Genomic DNA, 18,976 nt, shown 5'->3' on the forward strand with positions numbered 1-18,976 from the left:
AGTGATCCACCTGCTTCTGCCTCCCAAAGTACTGGGATTACAGGCATGAGCCACTGCGCCTGGCCAGTTTTACTCGTTTTTAATCCAGGATGAGTATAGCATTAAGTACCACTGGGTTACCAAGAGACAGAACACAGCCTTACCCTAGGGGAGCTCACAATCTCATTAAGGAAATGAGGCTCAAAAGCGAGACCGAAAGCTGTTTAGTGCAGGGTGACTCTTAAGTGGGGACTGACTCACTTTGTAACCAAGGAATATGATGACAGCATTAAGGTAGGCTGGGACAGTCCAAGAAGGCTTCCTGGAGGAGGCGGATTTTGATTCAGGCTCTGAAAAATGTGAATAATTTGAAGTGCCAGGAGGAAAGTGAGATGAGGGGATGCCAAGTAGAGGGTGCTTAAGCCAAGGCACGGAGATGGAAATAATTAGGTATGAGACCCACATGGGGCCCTGGATCTTAACAGGGGGCTTCTCCCTTCCCCATGATGCAGCTCTGGAAAACTTGAGACATGACCCAGAAGCATCAGTGTGCATCTACGCGGCCCAGGTCCAGGACCACATCCTGGCCAGCTGCTGGCAGAACTCCTGGCTGCCGCACGGGGACTCGTGGGTGTGTTACCCGGCCACCACGCACCACTGGAGCTCCAGCTGTGAGAACCTGCCCACTTCCCACCAGCGGCGCTCCTGGATCATGCAGGCACTGGGCTCCTGGAAGATGTCCTTGAAGCAGTGACGTCCCTGAGCCCCCAACCCTCCTCAGGGTGGTTGAGCTCCAGCCATGCTCCCTATAAATGTCATGTGGCTTACCTCTCTATCTTGATTGTTTCCTTTTGGGACATCCCCCAGGCTCTGGAGCAGTCATCACTTTGAGAGGAGTTTGCGTTGGTTTGTTGGCTCAGTCAATAACTATTGACCTACGTAGTCTGTTTTGCCCATATTGTATAAGTCAGGAAGCAGAGGGATGAGGTCGCTTCCCCAGGGCCACACAGTGAGTCTGCTGGATGTCTCAGTTTCCCCTGCCCCATATTATAAGAACAAAAGGAGATGATGATTTGGGTGGCTGTCGGGGAAAGGGAAAAAAGGGAAAGAAGAGACAGCCCCACCCCCACGACATCATGCATATCCCAAAACCCTGAATTCTGAGTCCCGCCCTTGGGTCTCTGCCCAGTAATTGGCCACCACAGATTCTAGCACCTAATCTGGGCCAGCCCTGAGCACCTAATCTGGGCCAGCCCTGCTCTGGGTGCCACGATACACATATGAATAAGACCCAGTCCCAGGCCCTAGCAGTTCATAGTCTGATACAGTGGTTCTCAGCCAGGGGTGATTTTGATCCCCAGGTAATATTTAACAATGTCTGGAAATGTTTCTGGCTGTTACACTTGTGGGGGCTGGGGGGTATGCTATTATCATCTAATGGGTAGCAGCCGGGGATGCTGCTAAACATCCTACTCTGCTCAGGACAGTCCTTCAACAAGGAGTTCCCCATCCCATTTGTTGAAAGTGCCATGGTTGAGAAACTTTGGTCTAATGAAAGTGTCAGAAACATATACAGACACCAACAGCACAGCAGGTCAGTATGGGGGCTGTGGCGTCCCGAAGAGGTACATAGACCATCTGGTGGTGAAATGTCAGATAAGGCTTCCCAGGGAAGAAACTCCCCTGCAGGGGGTTTGGAAAGAGCATGTATGGAAGGGAGCAGGACACATGGGACCAAGGAACAACTGCAGTCCTGCAGTGCACAGAGCCCAGAGAGAAAGGGGAGAGGAGTTCCAGGCTAGAGCCAGGGAAGCCCTGCAGGCTGTGTTAAGGAGGGAGACTTCATCCAGCTAGGAGTGGGAAGGCACTGTGGGCTGCTAGGCAGGGGAGGGGTGTAGGCGATGCCTGCTTTAGAAGGCGCCTCCTCCTAGGGATACAGGAAACCTCAGGCACTGCTGGTGAGATGGTAAATTGGCGCAGCTCTTCTGCAATCTGTAGACATCTGTCATTATTCGGTCACTTCAGTCTTACTAAGTTCATGCATACCCACGACTGAGCAGTTCCACTTGTAGATACATAGCTCGGGGGAATCTTCCACAGGTCCATAAAGAGAGATGCACGAGGAAGTTGATCAGTGTTCTTTGTGGTGGTGGGGAAAGGAGGCAGCCTGGGTATCCGTCCCTTGGGAGAAGATGTGTGCCGTGGGGCCCTGCACAGCAGTTAGGGGCTGCTAGATGGGACCTAAAACCCAGTGCTGAGGGGAAAAAGTGTATCAAGAATGTATACACAAAAGTTGGCCAGGCGCGGTGGCTTACTCCTGTAATCCCAGCACTTTGGGAGGCTGAAGCAGGTGGATCACCTGAGTCAGGAGTTTGAGACCAGCCTGACAAACATGGTTAAACACCATCTCTATTAGAAATACAACATTAGCCAGGCGTGGTGGCACATACCTGTAATCCCAGCTACTTGGGAGGCTGAGGCAGGAGAATTGCTTGAACCTGGGAGGTGGAGGTTGCAGTGAGCCAAGATTGTGCCATTGGACTCCAGCCTGGGCAACAAGAGTGAAACTCTGTCTAAAATATATATATACACATACACACACACACACACACACACAAGAATTCACATTTTGCAAGAACACTTGGAAACTGAGAAGACACAGTAAACACACTAGAGGCCAGGTGTGGTGGTTCATGCCTATAATCCCAACACTTTGGGAGGCCAAGGCGGGAGGATCGCTTGAGACCAGGAGTTCAAGACCAGCCTGAGGCAACATAGTGAGACCTCCATCTCTATAAAACAAAACAAAACAAATGCTAATAAAACATGCTAGAATGATTGATTAGAGTAAGGAGGAGGGCTTTGGGGTATAAAAGGGAGTAAATAAAAAAGGAAGCAGAAGAATCTCACTATGTCGTGGAGTGAAAGGACTGGATGGCAGTGTGGACAAGAGCACCATCAGGGAGACTTAGCCAGAAACTGCTGAGGGAACAGTGGCCGGACCTTGCAGCATAAAATGGAGAGGATGGCCAGGCCTGCAGGAGACTGAGGAAGGGGACTTTCAGAGCCTAGTAATTGACAGAATGGAGGAGGGAGGAGGGAGAGGGAGGCGCCGAGTGTGGCACCCAGGTTTCTGGGTGGATGACTGAGCCAATGGAGCCCACATCGAGTGGTGAACCCAGGACCAGGAGCAGGCTGTGGGGCAGGGGATGAGTTCAATTTGGACATAGTAAGCTTAAGGGACTGTGCAGCAAGCTACTGGAGATATCCACAGGGCCGTTGGCTGCTGCTGTGGTCTGAACACTGTGTCTCCCCCAAATTCATATGAAATCCGAACCCCCAAGGTCATTATATTAGGAGGTGGGGGCCTTTGAGAGTTGATTAGGGATTAGTGAATGGGATTAGTGCCCTTATGAAAGAGCCTTCACAGAGCTCCCTCACCACTCACACTATGGGAGGACACTGAAAAGATGGCATCTGTGAACCAGAAAGCAGGCCCTCACCAGACACCAAATCTGCCAGGTCTTGATCTTGGACTTCCCAGCCTCCACAACTGGGAGAAATAAATGTTTGCTGTTTACACACCACAGAGTTGATGGTATTTCATTATAGCAGCCTGAACAGACTATGGCAGCCGCAAAGGGACACGGATGGAGCTCAGTTGAGGGACCTGAGACGGAAGCAAATTTGGGATTCATCTGTGTGTAGGGGCTGGGGTACAATTTCCCTGGGAGAGTATGTAGAGTGAGACATCAGCCTGTGGAGCACCTAGCTTAAGCTCCTGTTGGGGGTTAGGAGCCCATGATGTTGACCACACAATCATCTTCTAATAAATGGTAGCACAGGCCATTGGTATTCTGGGACTGGGAGAGAGCGTAGGAAACGGGGGAGATTCATTTGCGCAATCCTTCCCATCAGGGAGAATGTTCACAAACATTGCCTCCTTGGAGTCTTACAGTAGCCCTGTGGATTATGGGGAAGGCAGACTGGCTTTATTGCCCACATTTCACAGATGAGGACACAGCTTAAACAGGGATGGGCCTTGCCCAAGGTCCTGCAAGGGAACTAATGGAAGTGTAGGTCCCAAAGATCTCAAGACTCCTATACCTGAATCCTTTCCACCCAGAACCACTTCTGCTTTCATGGGCTAGGACCCAGGTCTAGGGTGGCCCTGACAGATGACAGCTGCTATATTTTGGGTCTGGGTGGCCCCTAAGCACAGCAAAGGCTGATTGACTCAATTATCGGCCAAGACCCCTAATTAGTTTTGAGTTGGAAGGTTCAGAGTGTGCTGGGCAAGCTACTTTGCTTCTCTTAGCTTTCCCTATTGTTACCTATAAAATGGGTTCATACCTCACAGTGTTCTTACGGGAATCAAATGAAAAAAAAAAAATAAGAAAGAAAAAAGACTCTGTAGGCTCTGGACTCCATAAAGGAAAAGATGATGAAGAGGAGAATAAAGGAGGAAACCAGGGTTAGGGAGCAGGGCTGGAGGAGGAAGTGTGGAAAAGGAGTTTGGATTTGGAGGAAAGGGAGCACTAGGACCAGGTGTTCTGCTGGGTGTGGGAGAATCAGAAGGGAAAAGATAAAGTCCCGGCACTGGAAGGCTCATGGTCCCCATGCACCACCCTTAGCCCTGCTGTCTCCATCCCCGTATCAAAGAATAACCACCCTGCCAGCCCCACTGCTTGGCTTCAGATCTCTCCCTTCCCTTGGTCTCTTATCAGCATCCTCCTTGTCAATCTCCTAACCAACCTCCCCAATCAGTGCTTCACCTGGCAGCCCAGGCCTTCCTAAGACAAATGTGCTCACGGCCCTTGGTCCTTTTAGGTGTTTTCAGCGGCTCATTATCCTCTGCAGGACCAAGGCTAGTAAGGTAGGCAGGCCTTCTGGCCCCTACCCACTTGCCTGCCACACCTCTTTTTTTTTTTTTTTTGAGGTAGAGTCTTGGTCTGTTGCCCAGACTGGAGTGCAGTGGTGTGATCTCGGCTCACTGCAACCTCCGCCTCCCGGATTCAAGCGATTCTCCTGCGCCAGCCTCCCCAGTAGCTGGGACTACAGGTGCGTGCCACCATGCCCGGCTAATTTTTTGTATTTTTAGTAGAGACAGGGTTTCACTGTGTTAGCTAGGATGGTCTCGATCTCCTGACCTCATGAACTGCCCGCCTCGACCTCCCAAAGTGCTGGGATTACAGGCATGAGCCACCGGCCACACCTCTTAACACTTGCAGTACCCAGCATGGTGGGCCGGTACACACCTCCACGCTTCTCTCCACATGTGAGCTCCCACTGCCTAAAACGCTGAGTCCTCTGCCCATCTGCAGAGACCTTCCTCAGCTCTGATCTCAGCTCTGCGTCACCTTGAATCCCACCCCTCTGAGCCTTCACTGAGCAGACCTGTGACCCAAGGCCAGTTTAGATTGGTGTGCTTCCTGTCTGCTTTTCATTTCAGACCAGGCTAGGAGCTTCCCAAGGCTGTAGCCCCGGGGAACTTCAGCCATTTGCTGGCCGGTAGGGCAGCTGCAGGAAGCCACAGGGGCTGCCTAACCAGGCCTGCAGCACCTGGACTGGAGACCCTGTTTCCGTCTGAGCTGTGGGAGTTAGGGGTGGCTAAGCTCAGAGACAGAGGTCTAGTCAGACTCTCCTTTCCTCGAAACTCTCCAAAAGGTCCCATCCCACTCTGAGGAAATGGCCAGATCCTCATAGTTACAGCCCCTTTGTCCTCCCACTTCATCATCTCCTTGTCCCCTTCCTCACTCTGCTTCAGCTCCACTGGCCTCCTTGCTGTTTCCCAAGCACAGAAGACACTCCTTCATCAGGGTTCCGGCCTGTTCCCTGTTCCCTCTATGGGAATGCCTTTCCCAGACCCCTCCTGGTCACTCCCAGGCCTCTGGCAGAATGTCTACCCATCCTGTTTAAAACTTTTCCCCAGTAGCTCTTGCTACCCCTGACAAACTCTTACATCTCAACTGTCTATTGTCCTTTCCTCCCCACTGCCTTAGCAACTCCTAGAGGGCAGGGATTTCATCCGCTCTGCCCACCACTATATAGCCAGCCACTAGAACAGGCCGGAAGCGCAGAAAGAGCTAAATAAGTATGCGTTGATTGACGAACAAATGGATGAAGTGAGATGGCGGCTTTGGGGATTCGGGCTTACGCACCACCCCAAAAGCATTCGGGGCAGGAGAGGCCAGGCACCGCCGAGGAGGGCGGGCCGGGGGAGGAGCGTATTGGCCACGCCTGGTCACGCTCCCAGGCCGGCGGAACCCAAGGCGCGCGGGCATGCGTCGCCGGGAGGATTGAGGAAAGGGCACTCGCGCCGCCGGAAGGGGTGCTCGCTTCAAGGCCCCGGGACCCAGGCTGGAAGCAGGGTATCAGCTATGGAGCAACCTGGGCAGGATCCCACCTCGGACGACGTCATGGACTCCTTCCTGGAAAAGTTCCAGAGCCAGCCTTACCGTGGCGGCTTTCATGAGGACCAGTGGGAGGAGGTGGGCTGTCCTGGCGTCTCCGCATGTGTGTAGGGGCGTGGGGCACGGACTTGTGGGGCACCCGGGTTTTGGGGCGCCTCCCTCAATTCGAGATCCCTGGCGCTGCCAGCCGATGGCTGGTTTCTAGTTGAGTATTGAAAATCAGCTTTGAGGTTTTGAGTTGCTTCTTAAGCTGTCAGTACATTTGAGAACCTAGGTCTTGGAGTCAGGCCTGTGACTCCACCACTTACTGGCTCTGATATGGGTCAGTTACTTAACTTCTCTGAACCCGTTTCCTCATCTGTAAAACTGCCCGAACTATATCACCAATAGCAAAGATGAAATGAGACAGTTGGTAAAGTGTCAAGACCATAAGGGCGTTCAATTAATGGTAATTCCTGCCGCTCTTGTAGAATATGAGAACTAAAACAATCATTAGAGACCATTACACCACACTCCCATTTTACAGAAGGGAAGCGGAGGCCTGAATGGATACAGCTAGCTGTGATGATTTGCAAATCATGATGAGTAAAAAAACTTTGATAATGAGTCATGGAATTGGATCTGCTCAGTAGAAAAGCTTATTCATGTAGTTCATTCTTAACCATTTCCAGGAATTTGAAAAGGTCCCTCTATTTATGAAGAGAGCGCCATCAGAAATTGATCCCAGGGAGAATCCTGACTTGGCTTGTCTCCAGTCAATTATTTTTGATGAGGAGCGTTCTCCAGAAGGTATCTTAACATGACTAATACTTGTTTTGTGTTTCCACTGAATTAAGTGTGGGTTAGAAGGGTTCTGATTGATAGCAAGAAGTTAGCCTGAGCTAACTTGTCATTATTCATTCCAACATACTTCTTTGTGTACCTACTAAGTGGTAGGAATTGGGGATACAGGGATGAGTAAGACACAATTCCACCCTCCAAGGTCAGGCTCGGTGAGAAGCCTATTGTCTTAAAGAATCAAGACAAACTTGTGTTATAAGTGTCAACATGTAGGTGTATACTACAGCGGTAGCGGGTCCTGTTGGAACACTTTAAGGAGCAGGAGTGGATTCACAATAGATAGGAAATTTGAGCTGAATCTTTGTAATTTTGTAGGCTTTTGCTAGGGTGAGGAGGGGAATTTGCACTCCACAGAATAAACAACATAAGCAAAAGCAGAAGTATAATCAATCCCCCTGTCGCTCACTGATTTCTTCAGTGATTAAAAAAAAATTCTTTTCTTCAGTAGCTAGGATGAGTATACTTTTTTCCTTTATGCTTCTTTTTTTGGAAAACAGTAATCTACCTTGTAAGATATTTGGAATTAGCATTAAATTTGTGTGACTTTGTCCATGTTGATACCCACTTTTATCGTAACATTGAGTTTCCTTTCCCTATTGGTTTCTTTCCTTCGGTGTATCATATAGTACATTATTGCGTGATTTAGAATCTATTTTTAATGAGCCTTTTAAAAGTAGGCAATAGTGATTATTTTTCCTCTTCTTTGCAGAACAAGCCAAGACCTATAAAGATGAGGGCAATGATTACTTTAAAGAAAAAGACTACAAGAAAGCTGTAATTTCGTACACTGAAGGATTAAAGAAGAAATGTGCAGATCCTGATTTGAATGCTGTCCTTTATACCAACCGGGCAGCAGCACAGTACTATCTGGGTAATTTATAAGTGCTTTCTGAAGAATAAACTTATGATACAAGCCATTATGATGGTTAGTGGAGGTTTGAGAACATCAGAGGATGAGGGGCTGTTATCACAGAAACCTAGACTAAGGATAGTTTACTCTGATTGAACTCTGTTCTTCCAAGTTTACATGATAAAAAGAGAAACAGAATGGATTGTGTAATTCTTACTATCTGAACCCAAAAAGTGACTTGGTCACTCTAGTAAGGTGTTTGATGTATGAGGCAGTATGTTCTGAGATTTTTGAGCCCAAGGGCTTCTACTCTCTCAAAAAATGTGTGTTTCTGCCTTTTATCCTCTTTTCAAGGATGCTAGCAGGATTAAGGCAGTAGAGATCTTTAGGTGAGAGAAGCCATTTTAATCTAAGGGAGAATATCTCAGAGTGTTCTGTGGGAGGTAAAAATATTTTTTGGTTGGGTGCAGTGGCTCACACTTGTAATCCAAGCACTTTGGGAGGCTGAGGTCAGGAGTTCAAGACCAACCTGGGCAACATAGTGAGATCCTGTCTCTACAAAAAAGTTAACTGGGCATAGTGGTGCCTGCCTGTAGTCCTAGCTACTCGGGAGGCTGAGGCAGGAGGTTCGCTCAAGGTTGCAGGGAGCCATAATCATGCCACTCCACTCCACCCTGGGTGACAAAGCGAGACCCTGTTTCTAAAAAGTTGCTTGGATGAGGAATTTTAACTCTTTTATTTATTCATATTTTTTACTGTGTTACATTTTTTTTTTTTTTGACAGGGTTTATCCATGTTGCCTGGGCTGGTCTCGAACTCAGGCTCAAGTGATCCATCCGCCTCAGTCTCCTAAAGTATTGGAATTACAGATGTGAGCCACCAGTAATTCTGGTGGATGAGGAAGTTTGGAGGAGGATGAGGAAGTTTGGAAAATGCTGCTTCTTAGAGATTTGCAGTACACATTAACATGTTAAAGACACTGAGATAGCCTGCAAGAAAATAAATTTACCCTGGGTTTCTCAAATTTTGTAAGCTTCCTCTTCAGTTAACAGTAACCTCATGCAGGTTCTGTAGTGTTAAATTTGGGAAATGATTATTTAAGTAGTATTGCTGGTGACTAGCCTTGGTTATGTTAGACCTGTGGGTTTTTTCTTTTTCTTTTTTTAATTATTTTTTTAAATTGAGACAGGGGTCTTGCTATGTTGCTCAGGCTGGCCTTGAACTGCTGAGCTCAAGCGATCCACCTGCCTTGGTCTCCCAAAGTGCTGGTAATACAGGCTTGAGCCACTGCACCCAGCCTAGACCTGTGTTTGTTATCACAGAATTTAGAGAGGACCTAGGACTCGGGCTGGTGTGCTGAAATTTTATAACATTGTGCCTTGTGTTGGGTACTCGGTAGAGCTTTTCAGTCTGGAAACTCATGTTTCTAGGAAATTTCCTTGAATTCTTTGATATTTTTCTTTTTCTTTTTTACTCTTTTTTCTCTTTTTGGAAATCCTGGCTATTGATACTTTGGGAACCAAGTAGGAGAAGAGGACCAAGGGCTCAATCTTTAATATTTCCTTTACTGAATCACCCTTGTGCCTGGGGGTTCCAGTCCAGAGACCCACTGTTTTGTTGTCTGCTAGGGTCTGTTGTCTTCCAGCCTTCCACCTGGTGGAATAGGGGAGGAGTAGGTCACTGGTGCAGCAGAGGGGTAAGGGATATGGGACTCTGATTAAGTAGATTTTCAACCCACCTTCACCCCTACTTCCAGAGGTACCTGGTGCCATCAGTTCCTGAATCCTGGGTACTTTGTAGTTTCTGCAGTACAGCTTCGTAGCTTTTGGGCTTTCCCTCTGCTGGTTTAGAATTCAGTTTCCTTAAGCCTGATACATCAGTTACTTGTCCCTTTGTTTTCCAGCTTTCAGACTGTGTTCTGTGTCCTTCTCATTTTCTTTGTCTTCATGGGCCAGAGAGTGGAGATTGAGTTAAATGTATGTGTTCAGTCTGCCTCCTTTAACTAAAAGTCCTTGGATCACTTTCATGTGCATTTTTTCCCATGGTTGAGATCCTGCTGTTCTTCCAGTTTGATATTCAGTTTTTTCACTTAATTTTATAACAAAACAATTTCGTCCGTCATTAAAAATCATTTTTGAATGTTATTTCAATAGCTAAAGTTGCATCATATGGACATGCCACTATTTATACTGTTTGCTTTATTAGTCTAGTATTGTTGACTATATAGGCTACTTTTTGGTTTTTATAAATAATGTAAAAACAAATAAAGTCATAATATTTTTCTAATAGTTCTGATTATTCATTAGGCTAAAGCAGGATTTGGCAAACTGTGACTCAGAGTCCACCTCTGGCCCCTTGGCTTGCCATGAACTGAAAATGTTCCATACTTTTTTTTTTTAATTTTTAAAATTTTTTTTAAAGAGACAGGGTCTTACTCTGTTCAGGCTGGAGTGCAGTGGTGTGATCATAGCTTAGTGCAATCTTAGACTCCTGGGCTCAAGCAGTTCTCCCACTTCTACCTCCCGAGTAGCTAGAACTATAGGCATGTACCACCATGCCCAGCAAATTTTTAAAATTTTTTTTGTAGAGAGAGAGAGTCTTGCTATGTTGTCCAGGCTGGTCTTGAACTCCTGGTCTTAAGCAGTCCTCTCACCTTGGTCTCCCATAGTACTGGGATTGCAGGAGTGAGCCACCTCCCTAGATGTTTCTGACATTTTTCAAGAATTGTAATAAAACAAAGAAGAATGTGCAATAGACCACATGTGGCCTGCAAAACCTAAAATATTTATCTGGCCCTTTACAAAATATTTTGCTGACCCCTGGGCTAGAGATTTAAGTAAATACTAAACCATTAAGTAATAATTACAGTATACTCCAGAAAGTTAAAGTATACCTCATGGCTTCCTAGTTTGGATAACTGGTATGTTTGTGATTGCATACCTTTTTTTTTTTTAATGCACTTACAAATATATACATGTGTGTCTAGATATTTAGTTTGGTTTGTTTTTTTTAAAAATAGGCTTCTTCTGTACTCATAGAACTACCACTTAAAACAATATAGAACAGACATCCTACCATATCTCTTACATGAGGATCTATCTCATTCTTTTTAATGGCTGCATAGCATTCAATAGTATGGATTTACCATAATTCATGTAATCATTACCAAATCGAGTATATTTGGGTTATCTCCAGCTTTTCACAATTAAAGTAATGCTGTAGTTAACATGCTTTTACATTTATCCCTGCACATTTGTTCAAGTATTTTTGATGATTTTCCAGAAGAAAATTGTTGGGTGAAAGTATATGCACAAAGTACATGCTAATTTGCTTTCTAGTTTACCCTGAGAGTGCCCCTTTTCCATATCTTTTCTAATACTAGATATTATTTGTCTAACTTTTAGCAATTTCTTAATTTTAATTTCCTAATCAATAGTGATCTTGAACATCTTTTCATGTGCTTACTAGTCATTTACAGTTCTGTAGATTGCCTGTTACAGACATTTCTAAGGCTCTTGATGAGTACAGCCAAAAAACAGTTGCTCTCATTTGTGTTTCCCCAAGATTGTACAACAGTGTCTTTGTCACTATGTATAAAATTTTGGAAACATTTTGATCTCAAAACTTCTCTCTTTTACTAAATGGTGTTTTGTTAGGCAATTTTCGTTCTGCTCTCAATGATGTGACAGCTGCCAGAAAGCTAAAACCCTGCCACCTCAAAGCAATAATAAGAGGTAAGTCTTGTAGAACTACAGGATGACATTTAAAGCTTTGATATGGAGGTGCTAGGGTGCTAATAAAGTCATCTTATTTTTGCAGTCTGGGTATTAAGTTCCTGTTCCTTATCAGCAGCAACATGCCACTTTTAAAAGAATTCCTCAGAGAATGACTTAACCCTTTATGTTTTTAAGAATTCGTAGAGAAATAGAAACCCGTCATTTTAAATTAATAAATAATAAAATTAATTAAAACAAAGCAGTTGCAAAGCCACATTCTGATATTTTTTTCCCCCCCAGATTAGCTGATCGAAAGCAAAGGTCTTCAAATGCCATGTTAATGTTAATTAAAAGATAAGTTGTGGGACCTTTGCTGATGACTCTGGTGCTGAGATGTTCTCAGATTATGTTTTCTCTTGTAGTCTGACCTTTCTATGTAATAATAGTGCTTTTATTACTTTTATACTTCACCTTTTCTTTGAGAAGCTCATAGGTGCTTTGCAAACTTTAATTTATTCATCACATATTAATCTTCCCTGCATCCCCATGGACCAGCTTAGAATGCTTTATCAAAATTATGCCTCTTTAAATGTTCATGGTTAAGGGCAGTAGGCAGATCCATGTCCCTCAGCTGTAGGAAAAGAAGATACTGAACAAAGATTGACTGATAAATTGAATCTAGGTAGTCCTGTGGAATTTACTTCAGGCTGGAAGTGTGTAATCCTTGATTCAGTTGTTGGTTTAACTTACAGTGTGACCTTGGCAAGACACCCACTTTGAATATCAGTTTGCTCATCTCTAGAAGATGGGGTTAGATTCTATTGACATCTAAGCCCTTACAATTCTTATATTTTGAAATTCTGTGGAAAACCTAAAGAGGCTAAATGGAGAAAGATGTACATGATACCATTATTATTATTATTATTATTATTGATGGGGGAGAGGCAGCTTCAACTGGTAGCCGTAAAGAACAAAATTAGGAGAGACCTAATGTCTTTCGCCTTGCCACTGCCTTGATGAATAGCTGAAGCAAATTCTGCTTTTTCCTCCTTTAAAAAATCATCTGGGAAGGACTTTATTCTTCCTGTTTGTAGATGAGGAACCTAAAACTTGGATATGCTTGGTCCTTTGTCTAAGGTCTAGCTGGTAAATGACACAGCCAGATTTCTAGCCTTGATCTATATGGTTTGCCACTAAGTTACAGCTTTTCCTACTTTAAGAGCCCTTAATACCAGGGAGACTTACAGGAGTTTTGAACTAAATGGACCTTAGGGAATTTTCTGATTTAGGACACAAAAAATATTCTTGCTTGTCTGGGGACTGCAGTATAAGGGGCATTATCCTCCATTTTGCCTTCAGGGTACTGGCTAGTAGTTGGTAGGGGTGGGAGATCTTGCTCAGAGCAGGCTGTTTCCATGCATGTTGTTCTTGGATCCTAAGGGTTCTGGGTTCTGCAGGTGCCTTATGCCATCTGGAACTGAAACACTTTGCCGAGGCCGTGAACTGGTGTGATGAGGGACTGCAAATAGATGGCAAAGAGAAGAAGCTTCTGGAATTGAGGGCTAAAGCAGACAAGCTGAAGGTTGGTGACTGTCAGCAGCCAATTAGCATTTGCTAAGTAGCATTAATTAGCATTCCCAAGATTGTGTCTCTCAAGTCATTGTAACTTTTTAAAAACAAAACCCAAAACTAGTCCCTACTCTTGGAACTCTATGGAGAATACAGACAAGTAAACAGTTATAGTGTGATATAGAGGTAAGCAAGGATAGATGGTGTGTATAGTGGTAGTACAGTCATGTGCCACATAACAGTGTTTCATTCAATGATGGAACTCTGCATATATTACAAGTTGCCTACAGTATTCAGTGTAGTTATGTGCTATATAGGTTTGTAGCCTGGGTGCAATAGGCTGTACCATATAATCTAGGTATGTAGCAGGCTATACCATCTCAGTTTGTGTAAGTACATTCCATGATGCTTGTAAAACAATGAGTGCATTTTTCAGAATGTATCCCCATCAATCTGAATGGAGATATGTCTTGTCCAGGGCAAAATTAGATACCTTTACTATATACAGTCACATAACAATGTCACATGTTCAGGGCCAGCTAAAGACTCCTAGTATATATTATATACTTCCATTCCATAGTATAAGCCATGAAGAGAGACCGAAACCAGGAATTAAGAGACCTTAAGACTAGTTCTGGCTTTCTATTAACAGGCATGTAAGGCAGTATTGCACAGTGGCTAAGAGCTTAGACTCTGGAGCCACTGCCTGAATTTGAAGACTCCCTTCATGAGAGTTGTGTGACTTGGACAACTTGCTGATCTTTTTGTGCTTTAGCTACCTCACTAGTAGTAGGAGGATTAAAATACTTCCTACCTTATAGGGTTATTATATAGTTTAGATGGTTTAACATAAGTAATGTTTTTTAAATAGCACCTGGAACATACACAGTAATGCTATTTAAATGTTGGGTATTATTTTGGGTAGTGATGGTATTCCATTATTATTACTGTTTTTAATCATTATTTTAGCTATTAAGTGCCAGAAATGTCACATGTCATCAGCAATGACCAGAGGTCATTCTGGTCATATGAAATGGTAGAAAAGGTAGATCTCTATGGACCCACATGGCTCAATAACAGAATTCTGAGCCTAGGTAATTGGGTGTGGCCAGAATTTCTGAAAGTGGTATATACAGGAATGAATGTCTAGAGGGCTACTGGGGACAGTCACAATTAAAGGGAGATTTCAAGGCCCAGAACCCTGATATTAGGTTTAGGTGACATTGCTTGCTGAATAGCTGAATTATTGCCCTATGTACAAGTTGATTCTGGGTTCCTGTGTACTTGGCATATAGCCAACAGACTCGTGGCTATATTAATATCAGACAGAGTAGACTTCAAGGCAGCAAGTATTACCAGAGATGAAGTAAAGCCTTTTTTCTTTTTTTTCTTGAGACAGAGTCTTGCTCTGTTGCCCAGACTGGAGTGCAGTGACATGATCATGGCTTACTGCAGCCTTTACCTCCTGGGCTCAGCTGATCCTCCTGCCTCAATCTCCTGAGTAGCTGGAACTACAGGCATGCACCACCATGCCAGGCTAATTTTTTTTTTTTAATTGTAAATTTGTAGAGATAGGGTTTCACTATGTTGCCCAGGTTGGTCTCAAACTCCTGGGCTCAAGCAGTCCTCCTGCCTTAGCCTTCCAAAGTGCTAGGATTACAGGCATGAGCCACTGTGCACAGCCATTGAAGCATTTTTTTAAATGATAAAAGGACCAGCTTATAAGAATATTTAACAATTCTAAATGTGTAGGCACCTAATAACAGCTTCAAAATGTGTAACACAAAACTTGACAACTCGAAGAAAGAGACAAATCCACAAATAGGTGGATATATCAACTCTCTCAGTAATTAATAAAAACAGTATTTAAAAAATAGAGAGGGGTAGTGTCAGTCACAGTGGGAGACTAAAGACCTTCAAAAATTTTCTCCAGCTGGGCACAGTGGCTCACGCCTGTAATCCCAGCACTTTAGGAGGCCGAGGCGGGTGGATTATGAGGTCAGGAGATTGAGACCATCCTGGCTAACACGGTGAAACCCCATCTCTACTAAAAATGCAAAAAATTAGCCAGGCGTGGCGGCGGGCGCCTGTAGTCCCAGCTACTTGGGTGGCTGAGGCAGGAGAATGGCGTGAACCCAGGAGGCGGAGCTTGCAGTGAGCCGAGATCGCGCCACTGCACACCAGCCTGGGCGACAGAGCAAGACTCTGTCTCAAAAAAAATTTTTTTTTTCTCTATAAGATCAATGAGGAAACTGGCAAAAATGGTCAGAATTAACTTTTCTAGGACTCTGGAAATGAACCGGAGGTTTGCAGCAATCTGGGGCATATTTATTCAAGAAAAATGATGGAACCTCAGTAAGAACAGCAAGCTTTGTGACATTTTAACTCGCTCTATTTTCATCTCCCTCCTCCCCAGTTCCACAGTAGCCTTGAAAGCCAATAGCTTTGTGACATTTTAACTTACTCTATTCTCATCTCCCTCCTCCCCAGTTCCACAGTAGCCTTGAAAGCCCATAGCCCACAGTCATGGTGAAAATGAGCAGCCTGCAGCCACCAGAGGAGGCAGAACAGGATTGGAGCTCTTTCAAAGCCTTTCCCCAGAGAATTGTCATGATTTGACCATCTGGTGGATCCCTGGAAGACCCAGCTCACAGGGCTATTTTTATATGACCCGACTTGGAGCTTACCCAGTATAAAAAGCTTTTTTACATAGGGCCAGAAAATAGGGGGAATGAAAAGGTGGGAGAGAATTTGTCAAAAACAATTAGAGGCAATTGTTAAAGACTGTAGAAGCTGAAGCAGTGGATAACACTTGGAGCAAACAACAGGTGCATCATAAAGCTTAAAAGGAAAAACTGGGGAATGAAATTCTGTGGAGGCTCCAAAAAGCTCCAGTATTCCTGGAGATCTAGATGGTCACATATGTGTGTAGGGCTATACACGTGCTCAGGAAAGACCTGAGAAGATCCTAAGCTCTCAGAGTCTCTGCAAGCAGGAGGTGAAGTCTAAGGTAGAATTGTAAACTGCTTCGGTGAATGATAAAAGTGTGCTTCAACATGTACACAAAGCCTCTTGACAAAGATTGGAAGACTTACTGTCTGGTCATTAGCTAGAGGAAGCCTAGATGTGGGACTTACTAGACAAAGACTTTAAACCAGCTAATTTAAATATCTTCTCAGAATGAAAGGAAATAGTGTCTAAAGAACTAGAAAAAGTATGAGAATGATGTCTTCCAAATAGAGAATATAACAAAGAGAAGTTACTAAAAAGAACTTAACAGAAGTTCTGTAGTTGAAAAGTACAATAACTGAAGCGAAAAATTCACTAGAAGGGCTCAACAGCACATTTGAGCAGGCAGTAATAAGAATCATCACACTTAAGATGTATCAGTTGAGGCCGGGCACGGTAGTTCACGCCTGTAATCCCAACACTTTGGGAGGCCGAGGCGGGTGGATCATGAGGTCAGGAGATCGAGACCGTCCTGGCTAACATGGTGAAACTTCATCTCTACTAAAAATACAAAAAAATTAGCTGGGCGTGGTGGCACATGCCTGTAATCCCAGCTACTCGGGAGGCTGAGGCAGGAGAATGGCGTGAACCTGGGAGGCGGAGCTTTCAGTGAGCCAAGATCGCACCTTTGCACTCCAGCCTGGGTGACAGAGCGAGACTCCATCTCAAAAAAAAAAAAAAAAAAAGATGTATCAATTGAGATTATCCAATCTGAAGAACAGAATGAGAAAAGAATAAGGATGAAGAGAGACTTGTACTATGCCATCAAGCATACCAACAAAGGCATAATGGGGGTCCTAGAAGGAGAGAAGAGAGAGAAATGGGCAAAAGAATACTTGGGGAAATACTGGCCAAAAACTCCCCAAATTTGGTGAAAAACACTAATGTATACATCTAAAAAGTGTTAACAAACTCTAAGTGGGATAAACTTAAAGTGATCTATACCTAAACACATTGTAATCAAATTGTTGAAAAACAAAGAAGAGAAACTTAAAGGTAGCAAGAGAAAAATGACTCTTCATGTACAAAAAATCCTAAGGAAAATTAACAGCTTTCTCATCAGAAGCCATGAAGGCCAAAAGGCAGGTAAATGACATACTCAAAGAACTAAAAGAAAAAGACTGTAAGAATTCTATATCTAGCAAACCTATTCTTCAAAAATGAAAGAGTGGCCGGGCATAGTGGCTCACGCCTGTAATCCCAGCACTTTGGGAGGCCGAGGCAGGTGGATCACGAGGTCAGGAGATCGAGACCATTCTGGCTGGCTAACACGGTGAAACTCTGTCTCTACTAAAAATACAAAAAATTAGCAGGGCGTGGTGGCAGGCACCTGTAGTCCCAGCTATTTGGGAAGCTGAGGCAGGAGAATGGCGTGAACCCAGGAGGCGGAGCTTGCAGTGAGCCGAGATCGTGCCACTGCACTCCAGCCTGGGCAACAGAGCGAGACTCCGTCTCAAAAAAAAAAAAAAAAAAAAAAAAAAAAGGAAGAGTGGAAGAGAAGTAGTAGCAAAACCATCTATATGCAGACAACATGACATTATATAGAAAATCGTAAGGGATCCACTAAAAAACTCTTGGAACTAATAAATAAGTTCAGCAAGCTTGTTGGAAACAACATCACCAGTACACAAAAATCATTTGTATTCTGTAGATTTTTAATGAACACTCTGAAAATGAAATTAAGAAAACAATTCCATTTTCAATAGCATCAAAAAATACTTGAGTACATTTAACAAAAGTAGCTAACACTTGTACTCTAAAAATACGGAAAACATTGTTGAAAGAAATTAAAGAAGACCTAAGTAAGTAGGAAGACATCCCATGTTCATAGATGAGATCTTAATATTGTTAGATGGCAATACTCCCAAAATTAATATATCAATTTAGTGTAATTTTCTTTTTTGAGACATGAACTTGCTCTAATATTCAGGCTGGAGTGCAGTGGCAAGATCATGGCTCACTGCAACCTCAAACTCCTGGGCTCAAGCAGCCCTCCTGCCTCAGTCTCCCAAGTATCTGGGACTACAGGCATGTAATGCCACATCTGGCTAATTTCAGTGCAATCTGTATGAAATGTCCAATTGGCTTCTCTGTAGAAATGGACAGGCTAATCATAATATTCATATAGAAATTCAAGGGACTCTGAATAAGCAACAATCATGAAAGACAAAAACAGAATTGGAAGACTCACACTTCCCAATTTCAAAACATACCACAGAGCTACAGTAATCAAGGCATTGTGATGCTGGCATAAGAATAGACATATAGGTCAATGTAATACAATTGAGAGCTCAGACATAAACCCTCACATTTATGGGAAATTTATTTTCAACAAGCGTGCCAAGACCATTCAATAGGGAGGTAATCTTTTCAACAAATGACAGTGGGACAACTGGATATTCACATGTGGGAGAATGAAGCTAGAACCTTACCTCACACTATATAAAAAAGTTACCCAAAGTGGATCAAATACCTAAATGTAAGAGCTAAGACTACACAACTCTTGAAAGAAAGCATAGATACAAATCTTCATGAACTTGGATATGACACAAAGCACAAGCAACAAAAGGAAAAGTAGATCGATTGGACTTCATCAAAAG

At 44.0% G+C, this 18,976-nt stretch overlaps 2 protein-coding genes across 15 annotated transcripts in view; both read left to right on the plus strand.

The window, feature by feature from the left end:
• MROH7 (maestro heat like repeat family member 7) overlaps positions 1-814 on the plus strand; it is a 73,126-nt gene extending 72,312 nt beyond the window's left edge. For 11 of the 13 annotated variants that reach the window (XM_031669154.1, XM_031669155.1, XM_031669135.1 and 8 more), the window contains one exon: positions 492-814. In XM_031669154.1, coding sequence (XP_031525014.1) covers positions 492-733 — 242 coding nt within the window. In that variant the 3' untranslated portion in view covers positions 734-814. The remainder of the gene's footprint in view (positions 1-491) is intronic. The other 2 variants (XM_021941942.2, XM_031669161.1) reach the window with 2 other exon arrangements.
• Positions 815-6,276: 5,462 nt separating this feature from the next.
• The window catches only part of TTC4 (tetratricopeptide repeat domain 4), a 28,802-nt gene continuing 16,102 nt past the window's right edge, over positions 6,277-18,976 (plus strand). Inside the window, exons 1-5 of one of the 2 annotated variants that reach the window (XM_031669193.1) lie at positions 6,277-6,495; positions 7,064-7,181; positions 7,942-8,103; positions 11,739-11,816; positions 13,256-13,380. In XM_031669193.1, coding sequence (XP_031525053.1) covers positions 6,451-6,495; positions 7,064-7,181; positions 7,942-8,103; positions 11,739-11,816; positions 13,256-13,380 — 528 coding nt within the window. In that variant the 5' untranslated portion in view covers positions 6,277-6,450. The remainder of the gene's footprint in view (positions 6,496-7,063; positions 7,182-7,941; positions 8,104-11,738; positions 11,817-13,255; positions 13,381-18,976) is intronic. The other variant, XM_017961744.3, reaches the window with a different exon arrangement.

Source organism: Papio anubis, chromosome 1, assembly GCF_008728515.1.
Source record: "Papio anubis isolate 15944 chromosome 1, Panubis1.0, whole genome shotgun sequence".
In the NCBI taxonomy this organism is placed as follows: Eukaryota; Metazoa; Chordata; class Mammalia; order Primates; family Cercopithecidae; genus Papio; species Papio anubis.